Source organism: Spinacia oleracea, chromosome 4 (genome assembly GCF_020520425.1).
Source record: "Spinacia oleracea cultivar Varoflay chromosome 4, BTI_SOV_V1, whole genome shotgun sequence".
NCBI classification, from domain to species: Eukaryota; Viridiplantae; Streptophyta; class Magnoliopsida; order Caryophyllales; family Amaranthaceae; genus Spinacia; species Spinacia oleracea.
This window is the reverse complement of record NC_079490.1, coordinates 34,330,577-34,351,158: the sequence shown is the minus strand read 5'-3', so window position 1 is coordinate 34,351,158 and position 20,582 is coordinate 34,330,577. Positions and strand designations below refer to the sequence as shown.

Below are 20,582 nucleotides of genomic sequence, written 5' to 3'. Positions count from 1 at the left end.
AGCTTTGCATGACTAGTAGGAATTGCAAGCGATGATTATGAATCCCATGTTAGACCAGAACTGGTAAAAGTAATTAATTTTTTTAGGATTCGTATCCAATTTTAAAGGGCCTATCATTTTGATCTTGATTTAGAAATCTATGAATCAAACCAAAATTCATGCTTAATAATTTTAAATCAAGGCTAAAGATAGTTGCGTCTTACACACTCACAATATTCGTATATAATTTGTGTGGCCTCATTGGCCATCGCCCATTTATTTGTAAATCCATGTCAACAGCGGTTGAAGATTTACCTATTTGTTTTCCTTCTTCCTTTAATTTTGATAGCAAGGTAACTTTGTGCCAAGTGACAAGGTGTCAAAATTGTGTCAGGACCGGAAAATAGACGGGAACCGGACCGGTTGATTTCAGTTCGGTGTTCGCCTTTAACTTTTGGTTTTTGAGTTTCCGGTCCGATCCAGTCCATAATCAGAATTTTCCGGTCCCGATCAGTTGACCCGATAAAATCATTAATCTTCTTTAGTGCGCTAAAATCATGTGTTATTTTCCTACTGTTTAATCTTCAATAGCCATCTCTATTCCCTTAAAAATGAAGAATTAATATTTGAAATATCTTCTAACTGTATTTTATTTGTAAATAAATAACCTCGAAAAATTATATAGAGGGATATTCAATAATTTCGGTTCAATCCGGTCTAAACATGGACCAGACCGAAAAAAGCCTATCCGGTCTTGTCCAGACAGGAATTTTTTCGGTCCGATTTTTAGTCCTTGATTCCGGTTCGGGTTCGATTTTGGATCGGTGTGCAACCCTTGACAACTAGTTGAGCCTTGGGCCTTTTTTGGGTTTTAGTCATGAAAGTTAGGAGGCTGAAGATGGGTTTTGTTACAAGTGACAACTAGAGCCTTGGGCCTGTTTTGGGTTTTAGTCATGAAAGTTCGGAGGCTGAAGATGGGCTTTCATGGGCCAAAACATATACGAAGTAGAAAAATATGTAATACTTCGTACCTCATGTTTGGTGCATTGAAGAAATGAAATGTGTCATTACAAGAGCAATTCATTCCACAAGATTCAGTGTAGTGGCCTTGTTGTTAGTGGCAATACCACTCGTATGACCGCACCACATCCACCACTTAACCCTTATTTTTTAATTTTTTTTAAATAAATATTAATCTTAAGTGCTAATTACAGAGTTCTCCGTATAAGAAATAAAAATAAACATTAACTAAGACGTTTGTTCAATAGAACCTTTTCTGTAAAGATAATTTGAAATGAAATGATATTATCAGTGACATATAAGATTTAATTTTTATTAATTAAGAAATTTCGAAAAATATTTATCGTTTAAATGAAGATATGGTGTTGATTTTTTTTTTTTTTAAGATGCAATAAACTAACCAAGTGATCAACAATCAGTGAACAGAAAGATTATAAATAATTAAAGTTTATAGAGGGTTAGGAGAAAGTTTTTATTTTAGAATATAAAAAAAACAAAAAAGAGATAAAGAGGCATGCAAGTTTTTATGTTTTTTGAAATGTTTGTGTAAAAGGAGTACTCCGTATAAGTCAAATACTCCCCGTATTTAAATAGGAGACACACCTCTCATTTTCGGCCGTATTTAAATAGGAGATATACTTGTCATTTTAAGTAATTTTTCAACCCCACCATCCAATTAAATAATATGGAGTACTTCAACTCCACTATCATATTAAACAATTAATTTCATAAACCCCCACCCCACATCTCTCCAAAGTTTAATGGTCCCCGTTTATTTTACTTGATTAATTACCACAACTCCGCTTGCTTTATTATTTTATTTCATTCAACTAATCTTCCGTAATACCGTGCGCGGTCAAGTGTATCTCCTATTTAAATACGGAGGGAGTAACATTCACAACATCGACCTTTTACTTATATAGTAAATTCTCAATTCCCAAACTAATACACTTTCATTTAAAAAAATCATTATTTTTTAATAAAAAAGATTTAAAATTATCAGAAATCGGTAATTACAAAGTACTCAGAGCTAGTCAGTAAGTTTTTGTGTATTTTGTTAGTTTTTGGTCCTTTTGATTTGTATAGTTGGGCTGTAAGTTTTTGGTATAGTTGCGCCTTTTGTATCAAACATGTTTTAAGCTACGATCGGCAATATAACGTCATCTCTTTTGCGTAAAAAAGTAAATAAAAAAATCTATAAAATAACAAAGAAAATTAGTAAAATAACATTTCGCACAATTTTATTCACCTTCTCAATTTATTGTACCAATGAGATCTTGGTCCAATAAGTAAAGTTAAGCGCACATGTATTATAATTCGTTCACAAGTTCATATCCCCACTATCTTTCTGATTTACGTCCTCTTATAGCGCATTCTCACCAAAAAAAAATACCCCGTGGTAAATTTTGTTGTACGAAATTACTACTCCGTATTATTAGCAAGGTATTTATAAATTAGGCGATGCTAATATTCTAATAATGTCACTAATATCCTAAACGCCCTGACAAAATTCCATTTCCGGTAATTGACGTAATTCCTCTTCCTCACTTCCCAACTCATTTCCCCCCTCCCCTCTTCTCCCTTCTCCAACACACACTTATCCATGGCTAATTTCTCCGCTTAACTAACCTCCATTTACACCACTTTCTCTCCTCCCATGGCGTCTACCCTCTGTTTTCCGGCGAATTCCGCCGGAATATCCAGCCGGAAGTCTGTTTCTCTGCTTAATGTTCGCCGGAGTTGGCGTATTCGTTGCTCCTTGGACTCAGATGTCTCCGATATGAGTACTAATGGTGCGTTTTTCTTACTTTCATCTCAATTTTTGGCGCCTTCAATTTCTACTTTTCGCGTTTATTGTAGTTGTATGCTCAAATTTCCAAGCTTAATTGTTTATCTATATATATACTTATTAATTGCGTAGTTTTTTTGTTTTTGTTTTTTCTTGGTGCGAATTGTTTGAATTGGTTAAATTTTCACGTGATTGATATGTTTACATAATATTTTACAGCAATTCCTTGTTTGCAATTTGCTCACTGATTATTATCCATGATTGCTTAATTTCATGTAGATTGAGTGAATTTCTCTTGTCAAATATAATGCTTTAATGCAAATATTTGGGGAAAGCAGCATATACATTTAGAAAAAAAACTGAAAAAAAGTAATGCCCCGCACGCGATCACTCACATATGAAAGTCCTATATCTCAGAGAGATGCAAATGGTTTGAGTTTTGATGGAGCAAAAAACGTTAGACTATCTTAAATCATCGAAAAATGTTGCATTCTTTTCAGGTTTATGTCATCCTGATCTAGTTTTGATGTCTCAAAACCCAACTGCGAGTAGTGGTACTCTTTTGCTCGGTGCACTTATGTAGGTTCCCGTCCAAGCTATATCATACTTGGGGAGAAAATTTGATGTACAAGCTTTAAGCACACTATTAATGTAATCAACAGTGCTTTAAATTCAATCATACATGGAATAAAGTAAAAGATGTGAGAGCAAATTCATTCTAGATCTAGTTTTAAGTTGGCCAGAATGTCATAGAGCTCCAAAGATATAGAACTTTTGAGATTTTGGGTTTTGGTTTAGACTGATTAAGTGATAAGTAGATATGATGCTGGTTTGATATACAACAATACTGAGAGTGTAATGTAATTATAGACACTCCTCCATGTTATTATATTGAAGCATCACAATTCACCAATATTGAGAAGTTCACTTAGAAATTGAGAACTGATAAGCTAACTTCTAAGTTTTTACTTTTTGAGGTAATGATAGTTGATTGTTTTCTAAAAGTACCTTTGAATGATCTTATTGGCAGCTCCAAAGGGATTGTTTCCCCCAGAACCTGAACGTTACAAGGGACCAAAGCTAAAGGTAGCAATTATTGGATCAGGACTTGCAGGCATGTCCACTGCAGTTGAGCTTTTGGACCAAGGGCATGAGGTTTTCGCCGCTATTTTTTTTCTTTTATGCTAGAGTGTCCAGCAGGGTCTGGGGACAATAAGTGTTAAGATTCTCCTCCTAAATGAATATGGTGTCTAATGCATTATGTCTGCATTTAACATCTTAGAGTTTGCCACCTTCAAATAATTGGGAGCCTAAGATAATCTTTTCATATCTATACTCATGCTTTTCATCTATCTGTATATCCCTGTATATTATAAGGAAAAGATGGGGCTTTTTGAAGGAAGCAAATCAGTTCTGTTAACTTGAACAGCACCATTTTTTTATGCGTGTGTGTGTGTGTGTGTGTGTGAGTGGTTCTTATTAGTTATAGCCACAGCATTCTAAAGGATGTGACCCAAACATTGCGGACTCTTCAACATTTCTCATTAATTGTGGTTTTATATAGGTGGATATATATGAATCAAGGCCCTTCATAGGTGGAAAAGTGGGCTCTTTTGTTGACAGAAAGGGAAACCATGTTGAAATGGGACTGCATGTCTTCTTTGGCTGCTACAACAATTTGTTCAGACTGATGAAAAAGGTGAATCGTCTAGTTGTGATGTTATTATAGTCACAACTCTGATTTTGTCTCTTCTGTCTTCTTTTAATACGAAGTACTTGTTACTGAGCTGACAGCCTGACAGCAAGTCTTGTCAGCTGTTTGTACACTGTCTTCCGTAGGGAGTCATAAACATCCTACTATATGAGAATAAACATGTTCTTTTTGTGGACGGACAATCTGTGTTAATAGCTTTATACGATTAGTCTTTTCCGGGCTTCATATTAGTTAACGTTATGTTCTAAAACTGTTTCATCTTACCTAACGTCAGTCGAAATTTATTCAATAGATCTTCCAAAATTTGCATGTACTTAGTGTTTCTTGTGTTTTTCTTTATTAGGTAGGTGCAGAAAAAAATCTTCTGGTCAAGGATCATACTCACACCTTCGTGAACAAAGGAGGTCAAATTGGTGGTATGTGTTCTTTTTTACTTTGTTCTGTGTCCCTTTATATTCAATAGATGTGTCTCTATGATTTTTTTTTTTGATCAGGATCATTTGAAATTATATTAAGATGATGTGTCTTTCATCAAAAACTCATCCTATTACATGTGTTTTAAAATCTTGCTGTAACATTCATCATGTAAACAAATCCTTAACTATCTTGGTGGTAAGATCACTAAACTTCATGTGAGAGTTCTCAAGTTTAAGACAGACTAACCGCTATTTTAAGAAGAACATATAAGGAGACCATAATACAAATATCACTTGGGGACACATGGTGAATACTTGTGAAAAGTGACACCTTTAAATATAGAGTATATGGACGTACATGATCTGTTTGTGCATTACTGTAAATTACAATCATCAAAATGGAATTTTTTTCAATTTGTCTATTCACGTCGCAATGCACGTGAAGTGTGACATAAAACCCCCTTGATGCTGCTTCTGCAACATACTGCAACTATTAGCAGATCGCAACCACAATTTTGTTCTATGGCTCAGATGGAGCAGAGGTCTCTTTGGATATGAATGATAGTATAATGATACGACAAGATGAAATCATACTATAAGTGTTAATGCTCGACTTGCTTATTTTGACAGAGCTTGACTTCCGCTTTCCTATTGGAGCTCCAATACATGGAATACAGGCATTTCTGACAACAAATCAGCTTGGGGTAATCACTGCAATATTGATAATTCTAATCCCATTTCACTTTCTGCAAGAGCCTTATTCACTTAATGGTAACAATATGGGACGGGGCCAATTCTTTAATTGGTCCAGAGTTTATTCCATTTTGAGTATGGCTTTAATCATGCACTTGGATTAATTACAGACTTACGACAAAGCAAGGAATGCACTGGCTCTTGCTCTAAGTCCAGTTGTACGTGCCCTTGTCGATCCAGATGGAGCAATGCAGGATATACGGAATTTAGATTCTGTAAGCATGTAGAATATTTTTTTTTTTGGAAAGTAAAGTGAAATATTTTGCTCAAATAGAAGTATTATAAACTAACCGACATTAGGTGCGAGGGAGAACCTTCTAGGTGGACCCTCCCTCCAACACTTAAAGTTTGGAATCAAGCCAGGCTTACAGAAAGCCTAAAACCAGCCCCTATACAACACAAACCAAACAGAACCAAGTAATCTACAAAGAATCAAACCAAATTCTATTACTCCTACTTACAGATTTTCTAATTACAGTGTTGATTCTGTTCTTCACTATGTATTTAATCTCCTGTATGATCTTTTGAGTATACACAACATTCTTTTTGAAGGAGCATTATTTCGTCAGATCCTAATCAGCTGCACCAGAGTACCAGGCTGTTTCATTATAGTCTATTCTTCTCTCTTCTTTCTTTATTTTTTATTTTTTTTTTATTTTTTTATTTCCTTTTTTGTTATCCCTGGCTCAGCCACAAGTGCTTTTAGTGGTTATCTGTTTGGAAACCTTTCTAGATAACTGAACATACTATAATCTATTTCCAATTCGCAGATAAGCTTTTCAGATTGGTTTTTATCGAAAGGTGGAACACGTGCTAGCATTCAGAGAATGTGGGATCCTGTTGCCTATGCTCTTGGGTTTATTGATTGTGATAATATAAGTGCGCGTTGTATGCTCACGATATTCTCATTGTTTGCCACAAAGACAGAGGCTTCTTTGCTGCGCATGCTCAAGGGTTCTCCTGATGTTTATCTGAGTGGACCAATCAGAAAGTATATTGAAGATAAAGGAGGAAGGTGTTTATCCATAAAGTTTTATTTCGTTGGTTGAATTTCTGCACTTTTCTTTCACCTCTTTCTATAACAGTTACATATTTTGAATTCCTACTGCCACCATGTCAGGTTTCATTTGAGGTGGGGGTGCAGAAAAATTCTTTATGACCAATTCCCTAATGGAGAGACGTATGTAACAGGAATAGCCATGACCAAGGTTTGTTTTCATACAACAATAATATAATAATTATATCATCAAGTTCAGATTGTCATGTAGGCTGGCTCTGCTTCCTTGTGTCCAATTGACGTGCCCTGATTTATGCATTTAGTGCTGTTTTTTTCGAGTTTAGGTACATGTAACTTACCGTCATGATCATATTGTTTTTATGAATGAGAGAAGTTCTATTTCTCGAAATAATTAATACATCAAACAAGGACATATCCTCTCAAGGAGGAGTGGTGGTACCTTAAATAAAGGGCTCCCCTACATCGACAGCTAGGCCCCTACTAACAGCTAGACAGCTACACGCAAAATCTATCAGTTTCCTAAGATCTACCTAAACCATCAATCATCTTCTGTTGGATTGTTTTACAAAATACAGACTGACTTTTATTATTAATTTCAAACTTTATTTGCTTACAGACATTCCCATGCTGGATTTCAAATTCATCCCAAATAGCTTTACTCTTGCATACCAAACATAATAAGTCGCAGTGGCCAAGATAGCACCTGCAACAGATCTTCTGAGCTAACTGGCCCTATACCTCTTTGACCACCACTTTTGACGCTGAAAAACATCCTGCTCAACCATTATATAGCCTCTCTTTTGTATAATTTGGGCAGCCTAGAAACCCATTGCAGACGCTTACTGCTGAATTGACCTTGGAAGAAAATGTTTATGGATCTCAGGTAAATGTCCACAGTCCACACATTAAACCTTAGGATTTTGTTTTTCTAACCAACTATACCAAGAAGCCCAAGGATGATGATTCCTGGTTTACCAGAATAACCAGTAGTTGCAGTCTATGTTACCCAGACTCGGGTACGAGTGTCGGGTACGGGTACGTGTCCAAGTGTCCGACACGGCTAAATTGTGGAAATTTCCCTTAATTTTAGACCAAAATGAAGTGTCGGAGTGTCCATACCCATGTCCAAGTGTCGAGGATCCGACACGGGTACCGGAGGTAAAACGAAGAGTCCGAGTAACATAGGTTGCAGTTATCCTGTATACACGTACTGTTTCCAAGTTCAGCTTTTGCATCAGCTGCAGCCTGCAGGAGTCAGGGGGAAGATCACCGATTTCTGCCAATTACATACACTTGTTCCCACTTGGCCCATAAGGGGTAATGAGCTTCCATTATTTGCGCACATATTTTCTCACCAAGGCTTGGATCCAAGCCACAAAATATCTGATGCCTCAGATAGCATACTTCCCCAAAGAAATATCTGCACAAAGCAGTTCTTCTCCAATTACCTTTTTTGACATGATAAACACTGTTGTGCAATAAACCATTATGGATAAGAGAATTGAATTGACCACTTGTATTCCACTGCATAAGTTAAGACTTAAGAGCCTTGACCCCCCTTAAAGAAAAGAAATAGATCATGAGCATAGAAATGATGGTTAAGATTCAACTCATGGCATCTAGAAGTAGAGGCTGCAGATCCTCGATCATATTTCATAATTCTCAAGTACTTTGACGAAAAAATAAAAAAAAACTCATATATTTCCATTACGGAGTATAAAAAAAATACTTTGTAAAAAAGTTAATGATGGGTGACATGGGTCATTGCATGAAACCATTTTTTCCGGTTGTTAAACATGCAAGCCCCGCATTTTGTATTAGTGAGTATCTTGGGAATCTAATGCTTACTTAACATCCCAGTTGAATACCCCCCTCCGTCCCTAAAAGATTGCCTCAATTTCCTTTTCGATTCGTCCTTTTAAGTTTGCTCCATACGATTTATAGTATGTGGTCCTCACCTTTCTCCTCTCACATTCTATTATTTAAATAGCAAAACGACAAAATAACCAACTCAATTGCTTTTCTTTTGCCTTCTTTCTTAATAAAGTGAAAAATGTGGTTTGGGACAATCTTTTAGGGACGAAGGGAGTATATCCTGAGGGAAGTCTACTTCAATGTCTCACTCAAGAAGACCTAGTTAATAGTCATTAGATTTTTGAAGGCAATCTTTACAATATCTCTAGGAGTATGATGTAGATTTTATATATGAGAACAATGAAGGTTTGACTAGTGTTCATAAGTGATATACTTCCTCAGTTCCCCAAATATTGCACCATGTCGACTTTTACTGTTCACACAATGACATTTGACCATCTTTGTGATTTATACGGAAGAAAAAAATGTAGTAATGTAGGACCTTGTTAGAGTCGTCTCGACATATACTTTCTATTATCAATTTTTTTTTATGCATAATTCGAGATATTATGTGTAAAAGTCGTGCTTTGGGAAGCATAAAACTGTACATAGTGCAATATTTAGGTAACGAAGGAAGTATATTTTTTTGTTTGCTTTCCATATTTCTTTTTTGTCCAACAAAAGAAGCCTTACCCATGGTTACTATGAACTAGTGAAAGATGAAGGGTTAGTGTTTCTGCCACCTAGAAGACATGGATAACAACATAAGGATTCTTTAAAGTTCTGAGTCACCTGCTTCCAATTGAAAGGCCACCAAGGCCTTATTGTACTAGTTTTGAAATTAACTTATTTGAACTTATTGGACTAGTCTGAACTTAACGTAACTTGTTGAAACTTATCTGAACTTATTTAAGTTGTGATTTGAACTTGAGTGGCCTTTATTGGAACTTATATTCCCAAAACATATGTTACCTAGGTGAAAGAGCAAAGCGTAAATGTCAAAACTTGTGGCCCTCCTTCAAGGAAAAGAAACCCTCATTCATTATCCTCCTTGAGTGACCCCCTTTTCAGTCCTATGGCCTTTAATCCCAGACTTTAATCAACCACTATCTGGCCAATTGTTTCAGCTTTGCTTTCCCCAACACCTTTCCTTTTTCTTTCTTCCCCACTTTTTATCCTTACGCTCATCTTTAGGAGCTCAAATTCAGGTCACTTTCACATACTCCAGTCCGGTAAGGAATTTTTTACACTTGAATTTTGGCATAAGGATTACAAATAGCTGTTGAATTCAATATATAAATTTCAAAGTGGACGAAAAGAGAGAGGGATAGAATAAAGAGAAAGTTTTAAGAAGGAATGAGAAAAGGGGTAAGTAGTTCTAAAATAGTTGTAAAATAGTGAGTGTTTACTCAAAAGGTAAGGTGGTGGTCCTTTTGGACAATCTCAAATAGTACGTGTGAAGTTCTTTGGCCTTTTGCAATGGAAAAGCTACTTTAGATTTTAATAGTCTATGGCCGTGTTTGGCAAGATGGCAATCAACTGTTGGTTTTTTCTCTTAGATGGCTTGACTTGCTGCTTGTATTGTCTGTTTATGTTGGCTATTTGACTATTGGTTGTTTGCAGAAATGTTTTGTGAAATCAGATGTTCGATGTAAATGTGTAACTCTGCAAAATGAATTTTAAGGACAAGCTTCCAACTCTAACTCCATTGGGTTTTTGAAGATATTGTTCAGTATCATAGATTCTTCTAAAATCAAGGCTCTTTTGTCTGTTGGGTAACATGGAAATATAATATGCTTCTAAAATCAAGGCTCTTTTGTCAAGTAATTTGTTACTACTTTTGAAAGATTACTTGCACCGTTGTTTAATATTAGGTGTAATTTTCATGTTCATCAATCTCAGGCCACAGAAAAGAAAACAGTGAGGGCTGATGCTTATGTTGCAGGTAATTCCTTGCACCCTTCCATTGTTCACTGTGTTTTACACTTGACTTAATGTTTTTAATGCGAAATCCTATATTTACGTGGCAGCTTGTGATGTTCCTGGAATCAAAAGATTGTTGCCAGCGGAGTGGAGAAATTTGGAAATTTTCAACAATATATACGAGCTTGTAGGGGTGCCTGTTGTCACTGTGCAACTTAGATACAATGGATGGGTCACAGAATTGCGGGATCTAGAACAGTCTAGGTAATTGTCTAACTGGGCTCTATAGCCAGAATAATTTGTTGACAAATTTAGCAAATTTAAAAAGGGATTAAAATATCTCATAAAATCACACTTGAGCCTTTTTGGATGAACAAGTAATATTCTGCAACAGATTGATAAAATTGTAAAGTATATTAAATTCATCGTAAAGAATAGAATCAACAACATATTAGGAGTCAGTGTAAAAAATTTGCATAGAATTTGGTTGAAATCTTTGTAGAGTCAAGATGTATTTTGTTGTTTTGGCCTTGCTTTCTAAAGGCCTGTTTGTATTCTGTAAAGTTGTGTTTTAGGAGAGTCCTTCATATAAGGTTTGTCCTTACACTTTAGCTTTATCGTAAATGCTTTTTGTGGCAATAATTTTTTTTATTACCAGAAAAGGTAATATTCTGCTTTTCAATAACTATCACTTGCGAGTTTGTGACACGTACGAGTGATTTTTGTATGAAATGCATGTACGGTAAGACACAAGTGACGTTCGTACTTTATCTGGCGATTTTAATATGAATGGACTAATGAAGGGATATTACATCTTTTGTTATTAAACTGTCACGTGAATCTTCCCTTACATATAATAGAAAATGGACAAAGTTCAGATTTTTTATTTGTATAATTCAAAATTACGACATTAATATACACTGTTTATTTCATTTATCAAATGTCTAAGAATATTTCAGGCAACTGAAACAAGCAACAGGGCTGGATAATCTTTTGTACACACCGGATGCAGATTTTTCTTGTTTTGCAGACCTTGCTCTGACATCACCAGAAGATTACTATATTGCAGGGCAAGGGTCACTCCTCCAGTAAGGAAACTTCTCTTTTGAAATGAAGCTATAAAGTATATATAACTGTGAAAATACAAACTTTGATCTGTTGCTTCATAGTCACAAAAATATGTTTTGGGCGCAGGTGTGTTCTTACACCAGGAGATCCTTACATGCCATTATTAAATGAAGAAATTATAAAGAGAGTTTCAGAGCAGGTGAGTGGTCAACTCCTGAAAGTGATGGTACTTTTGCCTTGCGATATATTTTTCACGCCTCCTGCGGGAAACTAGATTAAGTGTAGTATCAATTGCATGGTGGCTATCTCCTGTTAAATCTTATGTGCCTGGATAGTTGAAACTGAATTGTGGTGATCATTATAGACAGATTGTTACAGAAAATTTACACTTTTTTGCCTTCAAGAGTTCGAAAATTTGTGTGTACCAACCTGCCTTGCTGTCTTGAGTTTGATTCTGTGTCCTCATAATTTTACTGCAAGCTTGAGGCTCTCAATGTAAAATATAAGTTGCTGAGTTTACCAGTTGGCTTAAAAAGTGATCCATATTTGGCTTATTTTCTATGCATTTGGAACACTTAATTGTTATATTCTAAAGTCTGTTTGCTTGACATGCCAGGTTTTGATATTGTTTCCGTCTGCCCAAGGCTTGGAAGTGACTTGGTCATCTGTTGTCAAAATTGGGCAGTCCTTGTACCGCGAGGGTCCTGGAAAAGATCCCTTTAGACCTGATCAAAAGACTCCTGTTAAAAACTTTTTCCTTGCTGGGTCATACACAAAGCAGGTAACTGATGTTGACTTTATGATTTGATGCATAATACTCCGGTTTATTTCCTTCTTGTTGCAACATTAATAAGCCCTGAAGTCTGAACTAGTAAACATTGTACTTGTAGTCTAATTTATTAATTTCCCGTTTCAAAAATCCTTAAAAAGATGGAATATTTAACTTCGGAACTGGACCTTTTGACAGGATTACATTGACAGTATGGAGGGCGCCACTCTTTCAGGCAGGCAGGCTTCTGCTTACGTATGTGATGCAGGAGAAGAGCTGTTTTCATTAAGAGAGAAACTCCCTGCCGTAGAATCTCTAGAACCTACTGCAACTTCCTCTTCTCAGTTAAGTCTTGTATGATTGTGCACATAGTTCTTAGCTCCCTAATTTTTCTACCACCTTCATGCATTGTAATATTCCAGTGGTAATCCCTCACCATACGTAAATGCATTTATATTACTCTTATAAAACATGATTGTTCAAAATGTATTCTTCTATGTAATAAAGTTGCTTATAAGTGCTTCAAATAACTCCACCAGTTCTTGTTTAGGAAAACTCGAAAATGAAACTTATCAAAGTCCATGGATATTTTTGAGCATCAGCTTAATAATGTGAAGAGGAGTGATACCACCATCTCTGAAATCATCACACTCTGTTATACTTGGTATTACACAAACACGAATACACTCACGAGACTGTGACACAAAACATCAAGAATTGGAAATACCAGTAAGGTTTATTAAGATGATACAAACATGAGTACAAAATCAAAAATCAAAAATCAAAAATCAAAAATCAAAAATCAATGTGACAATCAGGAGTCCTCCTTAGCAATAGCAGCCTTGGCAGATTGAAGATCCTCATCCAAGATAATATCCCAAGGACCATCCCACTTAAGAAAGAACTCAGTATCCTCCAAATACTTAACTCTGTGAATATCCCCAGCTGGAGTAAACAGATAATCTCCATCACTCAGATCATACTTCTCCTTCTTACTCAAATTCCACACCGTCTTCTTTCCCTTCATCACAAACAAATCATGCCCAAAGCTATGGTGATGAGCAGGCTCCACACTCCCGGCTTCGAACCGGATAATTGCTGATGTCGGACTTTCTCTCACTATCTTCATCATCCCTCCGGGCATTATCTCCACAGGAACAAACTCCCTGTTCTTTGCTAAGCAGCAAATGGCGCACGCCTCTTCTGATTCTGATGTCGATTTTCCGATTTTCTCCATCTCTGGGATGGATTTGTTGAGGAAGTCCTCCACTTCTGGGGCATATTCCTTGTTGCCGGACGCGGGGCAGGGGGACTTGAAGGGGGTGTTGATGAAGGTTTCAAGGATTTCAATGGCGGTTTCGGGGGGAGTTGATATGCCAGAGACAGCAAGGACGTTGGCATTGTTGATGGACCGGGTGTTTTTAGCCTCATCGGCGGTGACGCAAGTGGCGGCGTAAACTCCGGGGACTTTGTTCGCAAATATCTGAACGCCTACACCGGTACCACACGCGACGAGGCCGCGGGTGGTGGATCCGCCGGCGGAAACTCGCCTTCCGATCTTCTCGCCGATGGTGTAGTACGGGGCTTCGCCGAGGTCTTCGACATCGATGTTGAGGGAGCGGAGGTGGGAGACGAGGGCGTCTTTGATGGAGGAGCCGGAGGAGTCGGCGCCGGTGATGAATTTGAGAGGTTGGGTAGTGGTGTGATCGGCCATGGTTGATGATAGTAAGAAATTCTTACTAAGAATTAAAGATGGACCTATGAAGTGATCGGAGTGATGGTAGAAAAATGGAAATTTAGTGGAGTGAGTGTTTTGTTGGGTTTTTTTCTTTGCCGAGTGATAGATATCTAGATGCAACGAGCGGATGGTGCAGCAGGTAGATCTACGTGCACCTGCACCAAAATGCAAAAAATAAAAAAAAACATACTGTAAGAAACTAAACATAAAGAATATGAGAAGAACGTCAAATTCTCAAAATACGCCACTTTTTAACTTAAAACTGAGCTACAAACACTAATATTGATAAGTTAAATTTGGAAATATTTATAATTATTATTAAGAAATGGTTAAAAAAGAAATAAATGCGTCAAGTAGGATTCGAATCCACGACCTCCTACTTAGAAAGCACACACTCTATCCACTGAGCTACATACACAATTGATGTCACAAGAGGTTACTTCTAAGTTATACTCCCTCCGTCCCAAAATTATCTTCCCGCTTTCCTAAACGAGCGTCCCAAAATTATCTTCTTGTTTCTAATTTTGGCTACTAAGGTCCCCACTTTCTCATGTACTATATTAATTAAAATTGAATTGAAAACCCCACCCATGTACTATATTCCACTTTTCCCATGTACTATATTCTCTTTCACATGTACTTTATTCCACTTTTCCATACAACTCAATCATCATTTGTACTTTATTCCACTTTTTCATGTACTATATTCCACTTTTCTTAAAATCCGTAATTTTGGTCAAACAGGAAGATAATTATGGGACGGAAGGAGTATTTCTATTTAAACTGTAATTCATGTTAAAAATAATTTGCAATTAAGCAAACCGCCATCTGAGATAGCGGTTTTGATTTAATGCAAACCGCTATCTCAAATAGCGGTTTATAACATTGAACCGCCATCTCAGATGGCGGTTTGCTTTAAAACGAAACCGCTATCTCATATGGCGGTTCAATGCTGAACCCAAAAAAAAAATTACTTCTCTTTCTCCCTTCCTTACGTGGACGGTATGGTGGGAAATAACTTAGAAAGTAATGTATTTAGGGAATTACTCCCTCCGTCCCGGAATACTTGACCTGTTTTCCTTATCGGGTCGTCCCTTAATACTTGACCTGTTTCTAAAAATGGAAATATTCTAACAATATTATATTATTTCTCACTCCACCCCTACAAAAAATAATTAAAAATTCAACCCCTACTATCCCCCAACCCCATCTCTTAACCCACCTCCCACTAACTACATTAAAATAATACCCACTATCAACTACTACCTATTAAATTAAATAAGTCAATTCAAGTCCCTTAAACTCTGTGCCGGTCAAACCGGGTCGAGTATTCCGGGACGGAGGGAGTATTGGATCTTTATGCAATATTGAAGGAAATCGCTCAAAGAACATTGTAGAGTAAACGAAGAGAATATTAACTAAAACCTGAAAAGAACACTAATGTTAAAAAACTAAAGAAAAGGTACAAAAATGAAAATAACATATTCTCTCTCCTGATAAACTATAAAAAGAACAACTATTTTTCAAAAAGAACATCGTGTGAAAAATGCAATAGAAAAACAAAAAAAAATATATTATCGATAATATTATTAAATATTAAAAAACTGTAAAAAATTTAAAAAGAACACAAAATAATTAAAAAAAAGAACAACAACTTTTTTACAAAACACAAAGAACAAAATAAAAAGAAAAATAAATTTACAAAAACTCAAAATAAAAATAAAAAAACGACAACAAAAAAAAAGAAAAAAGAACAAAACGCATGAAAAAGAACAACATTTTCTTTTTCCTTATCAAACAAAAGAACAAAATGAAGGGACGAAAAGAACAACAAATCTATGTTCTTTTATTAGTTGAATTTGTTCTTTTCAAACCACTTAGTGTTTTAATTAAAAAGACGAAAACGACGATATTTTGATGCACTTAAAACTAGATCTATATTTTTATTTAAATGCATTTTTGTTCTTATCCCACGCATCAGATCTATGTTTTTTTTATTAAGTGTTATTTTTTCTATTTAAACGATTTTATGTTCTAATTAAAAAGACGAAACGACGATTTTTTGATGCACTTAAAACTAAATCTATATTTTAAAAAAAAAAGTTCTTTTGTTCTTTTACCACGAATCAGACTATGTTCTTTTTTAAGTGTTATTTGTTCTTTTCAAACCATTATATGTTCTTTTCAAACCATTATATGTTCTTTTTTAACAATCTATGTACGTTGATATAAAATAACAAACTATGTTGATTTAAAAGAACAAACTATGTTGATGACACAGTAAAAGTAAAGTTGTGAAAAGAACATAACAATTTGAAAAGAACATTAGAGGAAAGAACAAGGAAACGTACCTTAAACAATTGATCATCATTTATCAGGAGCATCCATATCTTTTAATAAATCCTCAATAACTGATCTCAATCCTTGGAAAATATCACGTTCTCCAGAGATTCTCTTGCTTCGAACACTAGCCAAATTGAACTAGTGTTTTTCTTAATTCACTCATTTTCAACATACAAGAAACATTCAGAAGGAATTTTAGAGAGAGAATAAGGAGAAAATGTATTTTTTTACTCATTCATTCACCATCTCACTCTTTCTCTCTCAAAAAATCTCTCTTATGTTGAGAGAATATAAATCCTCTCCTCTTTCTCTCTCTAAAATGTCTTTCTAAAATGACTAATGGTTATGACTCATAAGTACAATTATTATATATATAGTTGCTGAAAAATAGAAAATGAACAAATAGGAAGTAGAATCTAAGAATTGAAGAACAGAGAAGGAGAAGGAGAAAGGAAAAATTGGTAAAGAGTGCATAATGAGAACCGTGCACGTGTTTTTATTTAGTTCTTTTAACATGGTATTATAAAAAGAACAAATGAAAAGTCTAAAAGAACAAATATAGAGACTAAAAGACACAAGCCAAGTATTTTGTCCCACAATAACATATGATTCGGAATCATCATTTTCATCATTCTGTTATGAATTATCAAGCACATTATTCATAATATCTGAAAAAATAACATGATATGTTAACATGTATAAAAACAAGAAAAAGAACGTAATCAAAAGAACAAAGGATAAATAAAAAGTAACATGAAAAATAACACAATAAAATAAAAAGAACAAGTTATGAAACGCAAATGAAATTTAAAATAATAAAAAAAGAACACAATAAAATAAAAGAACAAATTATGAAACACAAATGGTCTATTTTTCTACTATAATGAAAATGTTCTTTTAATACGAGCATAATGAAACTGTTCTTTTAATACGAGCATATGTTCTTTTAATACGTAAAATTGTTCTTTTCTGGATTTTTTTTTTGTAATTACATAATCAAAATCTTCAAAATCAACGATTTCAACGAAATCAGCGTGTTATTACATAATTTGATTCATTAAAATCATCAAATTCATCAAAACACGATTATTACAAAATCAAAATCATCAAAATAGTCAATTATTACAAAATCAAAATCATCAAAACATACCATTTATTATTACAAAATTGAAAAATTACCTCCCAAAATCTGATTATCAGCTGCAGAATTCAGATTTGAAGAAGAAGAATCAATTTAATTTGATGTTGAAGCAGAAAAATCAACGAATTCTTGGGGATTTTCATTACTTTCTCTCTCTAAAACCCATTTAAGAAAACCTTGTTCACACTTTGTCTCTCCTCTTCACAGTTTGAATTCAAAATATTAAAACCCAGAAGAATATATATCGCAAAAATAACAGCGAATCAAATAAAAACGCGATAAACATAGCTGAAAAGAACAGACCCTTTAACGTTCTTTTGTTCAGGGGAATTGTTCTTTTGTTCAAGGGCATTGTTCTTTTTTTCAGGGAATTTAATGAAAACGCGCGTTTTGTGTTTAATGTTGGTCGTTTTGATCCTACTGCACCTAGAGCTACGTGCACACACCTGAACCATCAAAATTGCGATCTAGATGGTGCCATGGTGGGTGGCAGGGTCCACATCAAAATACGTTCATGTAACATGTTACAGACTTACGGTGTATTCCGTGCTATGCCTCTTTCTACTACTCCGTAAATAAGTTAATGTTAGAGCTGTGAGGTTTTCCTGCGCCACCTTGGGGTCTGATTTGATGGCGAAAACAACAGCAGTTGCCTTCGCAAATCCTTGCGTAGCTGGCGGCTTTGCTGGCTTCTCCGGTGGTAAGAGAGTCTTAAAAAAAGTTAAGTTAACAACATCTAGCAAATGAGCTAAATTCTCAAATCTTAAAAGTTCATCAGAGTTTTTATTAAGGGATGATCGTGTTAAAAATTAGACTACAAGTTTAACTGTTACGGTATAGAATTAGCAATCCTAATACGCATAGGATGTTAGTGTTTGATATTCGTATCTTAGCATGAGTTAGCTTGGATACTACGTTTATTGTTTATTGAGTTGGAGTAGGACTTAACTTCTAGTTTAGCCTTGTACTATACATATTTCCAGTTTATCAATATGAAGAGATACGTTTTGAGTAATATTTGACATGGTATCATGATTTTAAGTTACAAGAAACCTATTTTTTTCCGCATTAAAATAAGAAAATAGATACGTGAGCAAATAAGACATCTTCGAGCAATGATGAAGAACCAAAAACACCTTTGAAGCCTACGAAGGAGGGGAATTCTTCAAAGGAAGAAATTCTTGCCAAAGCCTATTAACTGGGTTCGAGTGAAAGTCCGGGAAATATTATCACTCCGATCCGGCTGAAAGGCGCAAAGAATTACAAAGAATGGTTAACATCCGTACGTAGGGCATTGATTTCGAAACGAAAATTTGGGTTTGTTGATGGATCAATACCGGAGCCAACAAACGATCCAGATAGACTTGCACATTGGATTGCGGTGCACTCTATGTTGGTTTCTTGGATAAAACATACGTTGGAAGAATCTTTACGCTCAACCGTTAGAGATTATGACGATGCGGGAGCCTTATGAACGCATTTCAAGAAACGGTTCTGCTTAGTAATTATTGGAAGAAGAGTATGTCAACTCAAGATGACTCTGGCAGATTGCAGACAATCAACAGATGAAAGAATCACCGACTACAACGGCATACTATCTATGATATGCAAATAATTGGTTTTGTTTGCACGAGTGCCAAAGTGCTCTTGCGTCTCTTGCAGGTGCAACATTGCTGGTCAGATGACTGATATTAGAGACGAGGATTATCTTCATCACTTTTGTGCTGAATTGCTTGCGCAAACACCTTTTCCAGACATTGACGAGGCGTACAATAACGTATTAACATTGAACGTCTTCGCAGAGATAAAGAGGGCAAAGGTACCGTGATGGTGTTTAAGGTCAAAGGTTGTGGGACTACAGGGTATAAAGATGGTGGTGATCGTTTTTGCAATCATTGTAATCGGTGTGGTCACGATGAAGAATCTTGCTATCAATTACACGGTTTTCCTGAATGGTGGGACCCCAATCCAAGGGGGGGGGGGGTGTCAAAGTTCTGAGCGGTTTGGACGCATAGGTAACCGCGGTGCTCAAGCAGTACCAACACGCCAGCAAGTGGGAAAACAACTCCAGTATTGGTACAACAAGTACTACTGTTCGAGCAAACAAACTCACAAAATCAGCAGCTCCAGGCTAGCCCAACGGTGCATCAAAAGCGGGCCTTACTGAAGGGCTTGTGGGCGTAACTGAGGCCCAAGTACATCGGATTCTTGAAATATTGCAATCTCCTGCCAAAAAAAAAATTGAAAGGTAAGAAAAATAATGAATTAATTTGTGCCAAGATTAAATTGCAATTTAATTTCTGTAATGCAGTTAAATGATGAATCAAATTGTTCTGCTCAATTTACTAACAAAATATGTTTTATACATGACTGATTGACGAGGAGGATGATTGTCCTGGGTGAACGAGCAGATGGACTATTTATTTTCCGTGGGATTCCGTTGGTTGAGGCTCGTGCTGTTAGGACTGATTGTGTAGTGGACTTGTGGCATCAACGAGTGGGGCATCTGTCGGAGAAAATTCTAAAGCTTCTTCCTCCGGTACGAGGAACTGTAAGGACCAATAATAAAGTATGTGATGTATGTCCTCGTGCAAAACATACTAGGAGTAGTTTTCCAATTAGTGAAAATAAATCAAGTAGAATGTTTGAATTAATTCATTTAGATTTATGGGGGCCCTACAAGACACGTTCGTCCTGTGGAGCTCAGTATTTTTTGACTATTGTCGATGATTTTTCTAGAGAAGTATGGATTTATTTGCTTCGTAATAAAACCGAGGTTGAAGAAATGTTTATGAGTTTTTGTTGCAATGAGTAAACTCCAATTTATTTAGGATATATATTAAGGTGATTCAAAGAGATAATGGGATTTTTTTAAGACTGGGATATCGTTTGAGTCCTCTTGTGTGGGTACTCCCCAACAGAATGGTAGGGTCGAACGAAAACATCAAAACCTCTTAAATGTAGCCCGTGCACTGCGTTTTCAAGAAAATTTACCTAAGAAATTTTGGGGGGAATGTGTTTTGTCTGCATGTTACTTGATTACCAGACACCTACTCC

At 35.8% G+C, this 20,582-nt stretch overlaps 2 protein-coding genes across 2 annotated transcripts; one reads left to right on the top strand and one right to left on the bottom strand.

The window, feature by feature from the left end:
* The first annotated feature begins 2,484 nt into the window (after positions 1–2,484).
* On the top strand, positions 2,485–12,833 carry LOC110797887 (zeta-carotene desaturase, chloroplastic/chromoplastic). Its single transcript, XM_022003012.2, has 14 exons — positions 2,485–2,792; positions 3,819–3,943; positions 4,353–4,487; positions 4,846–4,918; positions 5,549–5,622; positions 5,782–5,886; positions 6,442–6,686; positions 6,792–6,879; positions 10,446–10,488; positions 10,574–10,730; positions 11,426–11,554; positions 11,661–11,733; positions 12,151–12,315; positions 12,502–12,833. The coding sequence occupies exons 1-14, from the start codon at positions 2,657–2,659 to the stop codon at positions 12,661–12,663; spliced, it is 1,710 nt and encodes a 569-aa protein (XP_021858704.1). The 5' UTR covers positions 2,485–2,656; the 3' UTR covers positions 12,664–12,833.
* A 103-nt stretch (positions 12,834–12,936) lies between these two features.
* On the bottom strand, positions 12,937–14,146 carry LOC110797888 (DNA damage-repair/toleration protein DRT102). The gene has a single exon (XM_022003013.2). It carries the CDS (start codon positions 14,015–14,017, stop codon positions 13,118–13,120), a length of 900 nt encoding a protein of 299 aa, XP_021858705.1. The 5' UTR covers positions 14,018–14,146; the 3' UTR covers positions 12,937–13,117.
* Between the last annotated feature and the right edge of the window lie 6,436 nt (positions 14,147–20,582).

Coding starts and splice junctions, on each gene's coding strand:
- LOC110797888 (XM_022003013.2), bottom strand. CDS start 14,017: ATGGCCGATCACACCACTACCCAACCTCTCAAATTCATCACCGGCGCC.
- LOC110797887 (XM_022003012.2), top strand. CDS start 2,657: ATGGCGTCTACCCTCTGTTTTCCGGCGAATTCCGCCGGAATATCCAGC. Junction 6,687..6,791: donor ATTGAAGATAAAGGAGGAAG/GTGTTTATCCAT, acceptor CCACCATGTCAG/GTTTCATTTGAGGTGGGGGT. Junction 11,734..12,150: donor TAAAGAGAGTTTCAGAGCAG/GTGAGTGGTCAA, acceptor TTGACATGCCAG/GTTTTGATATTGTTTCCGTC.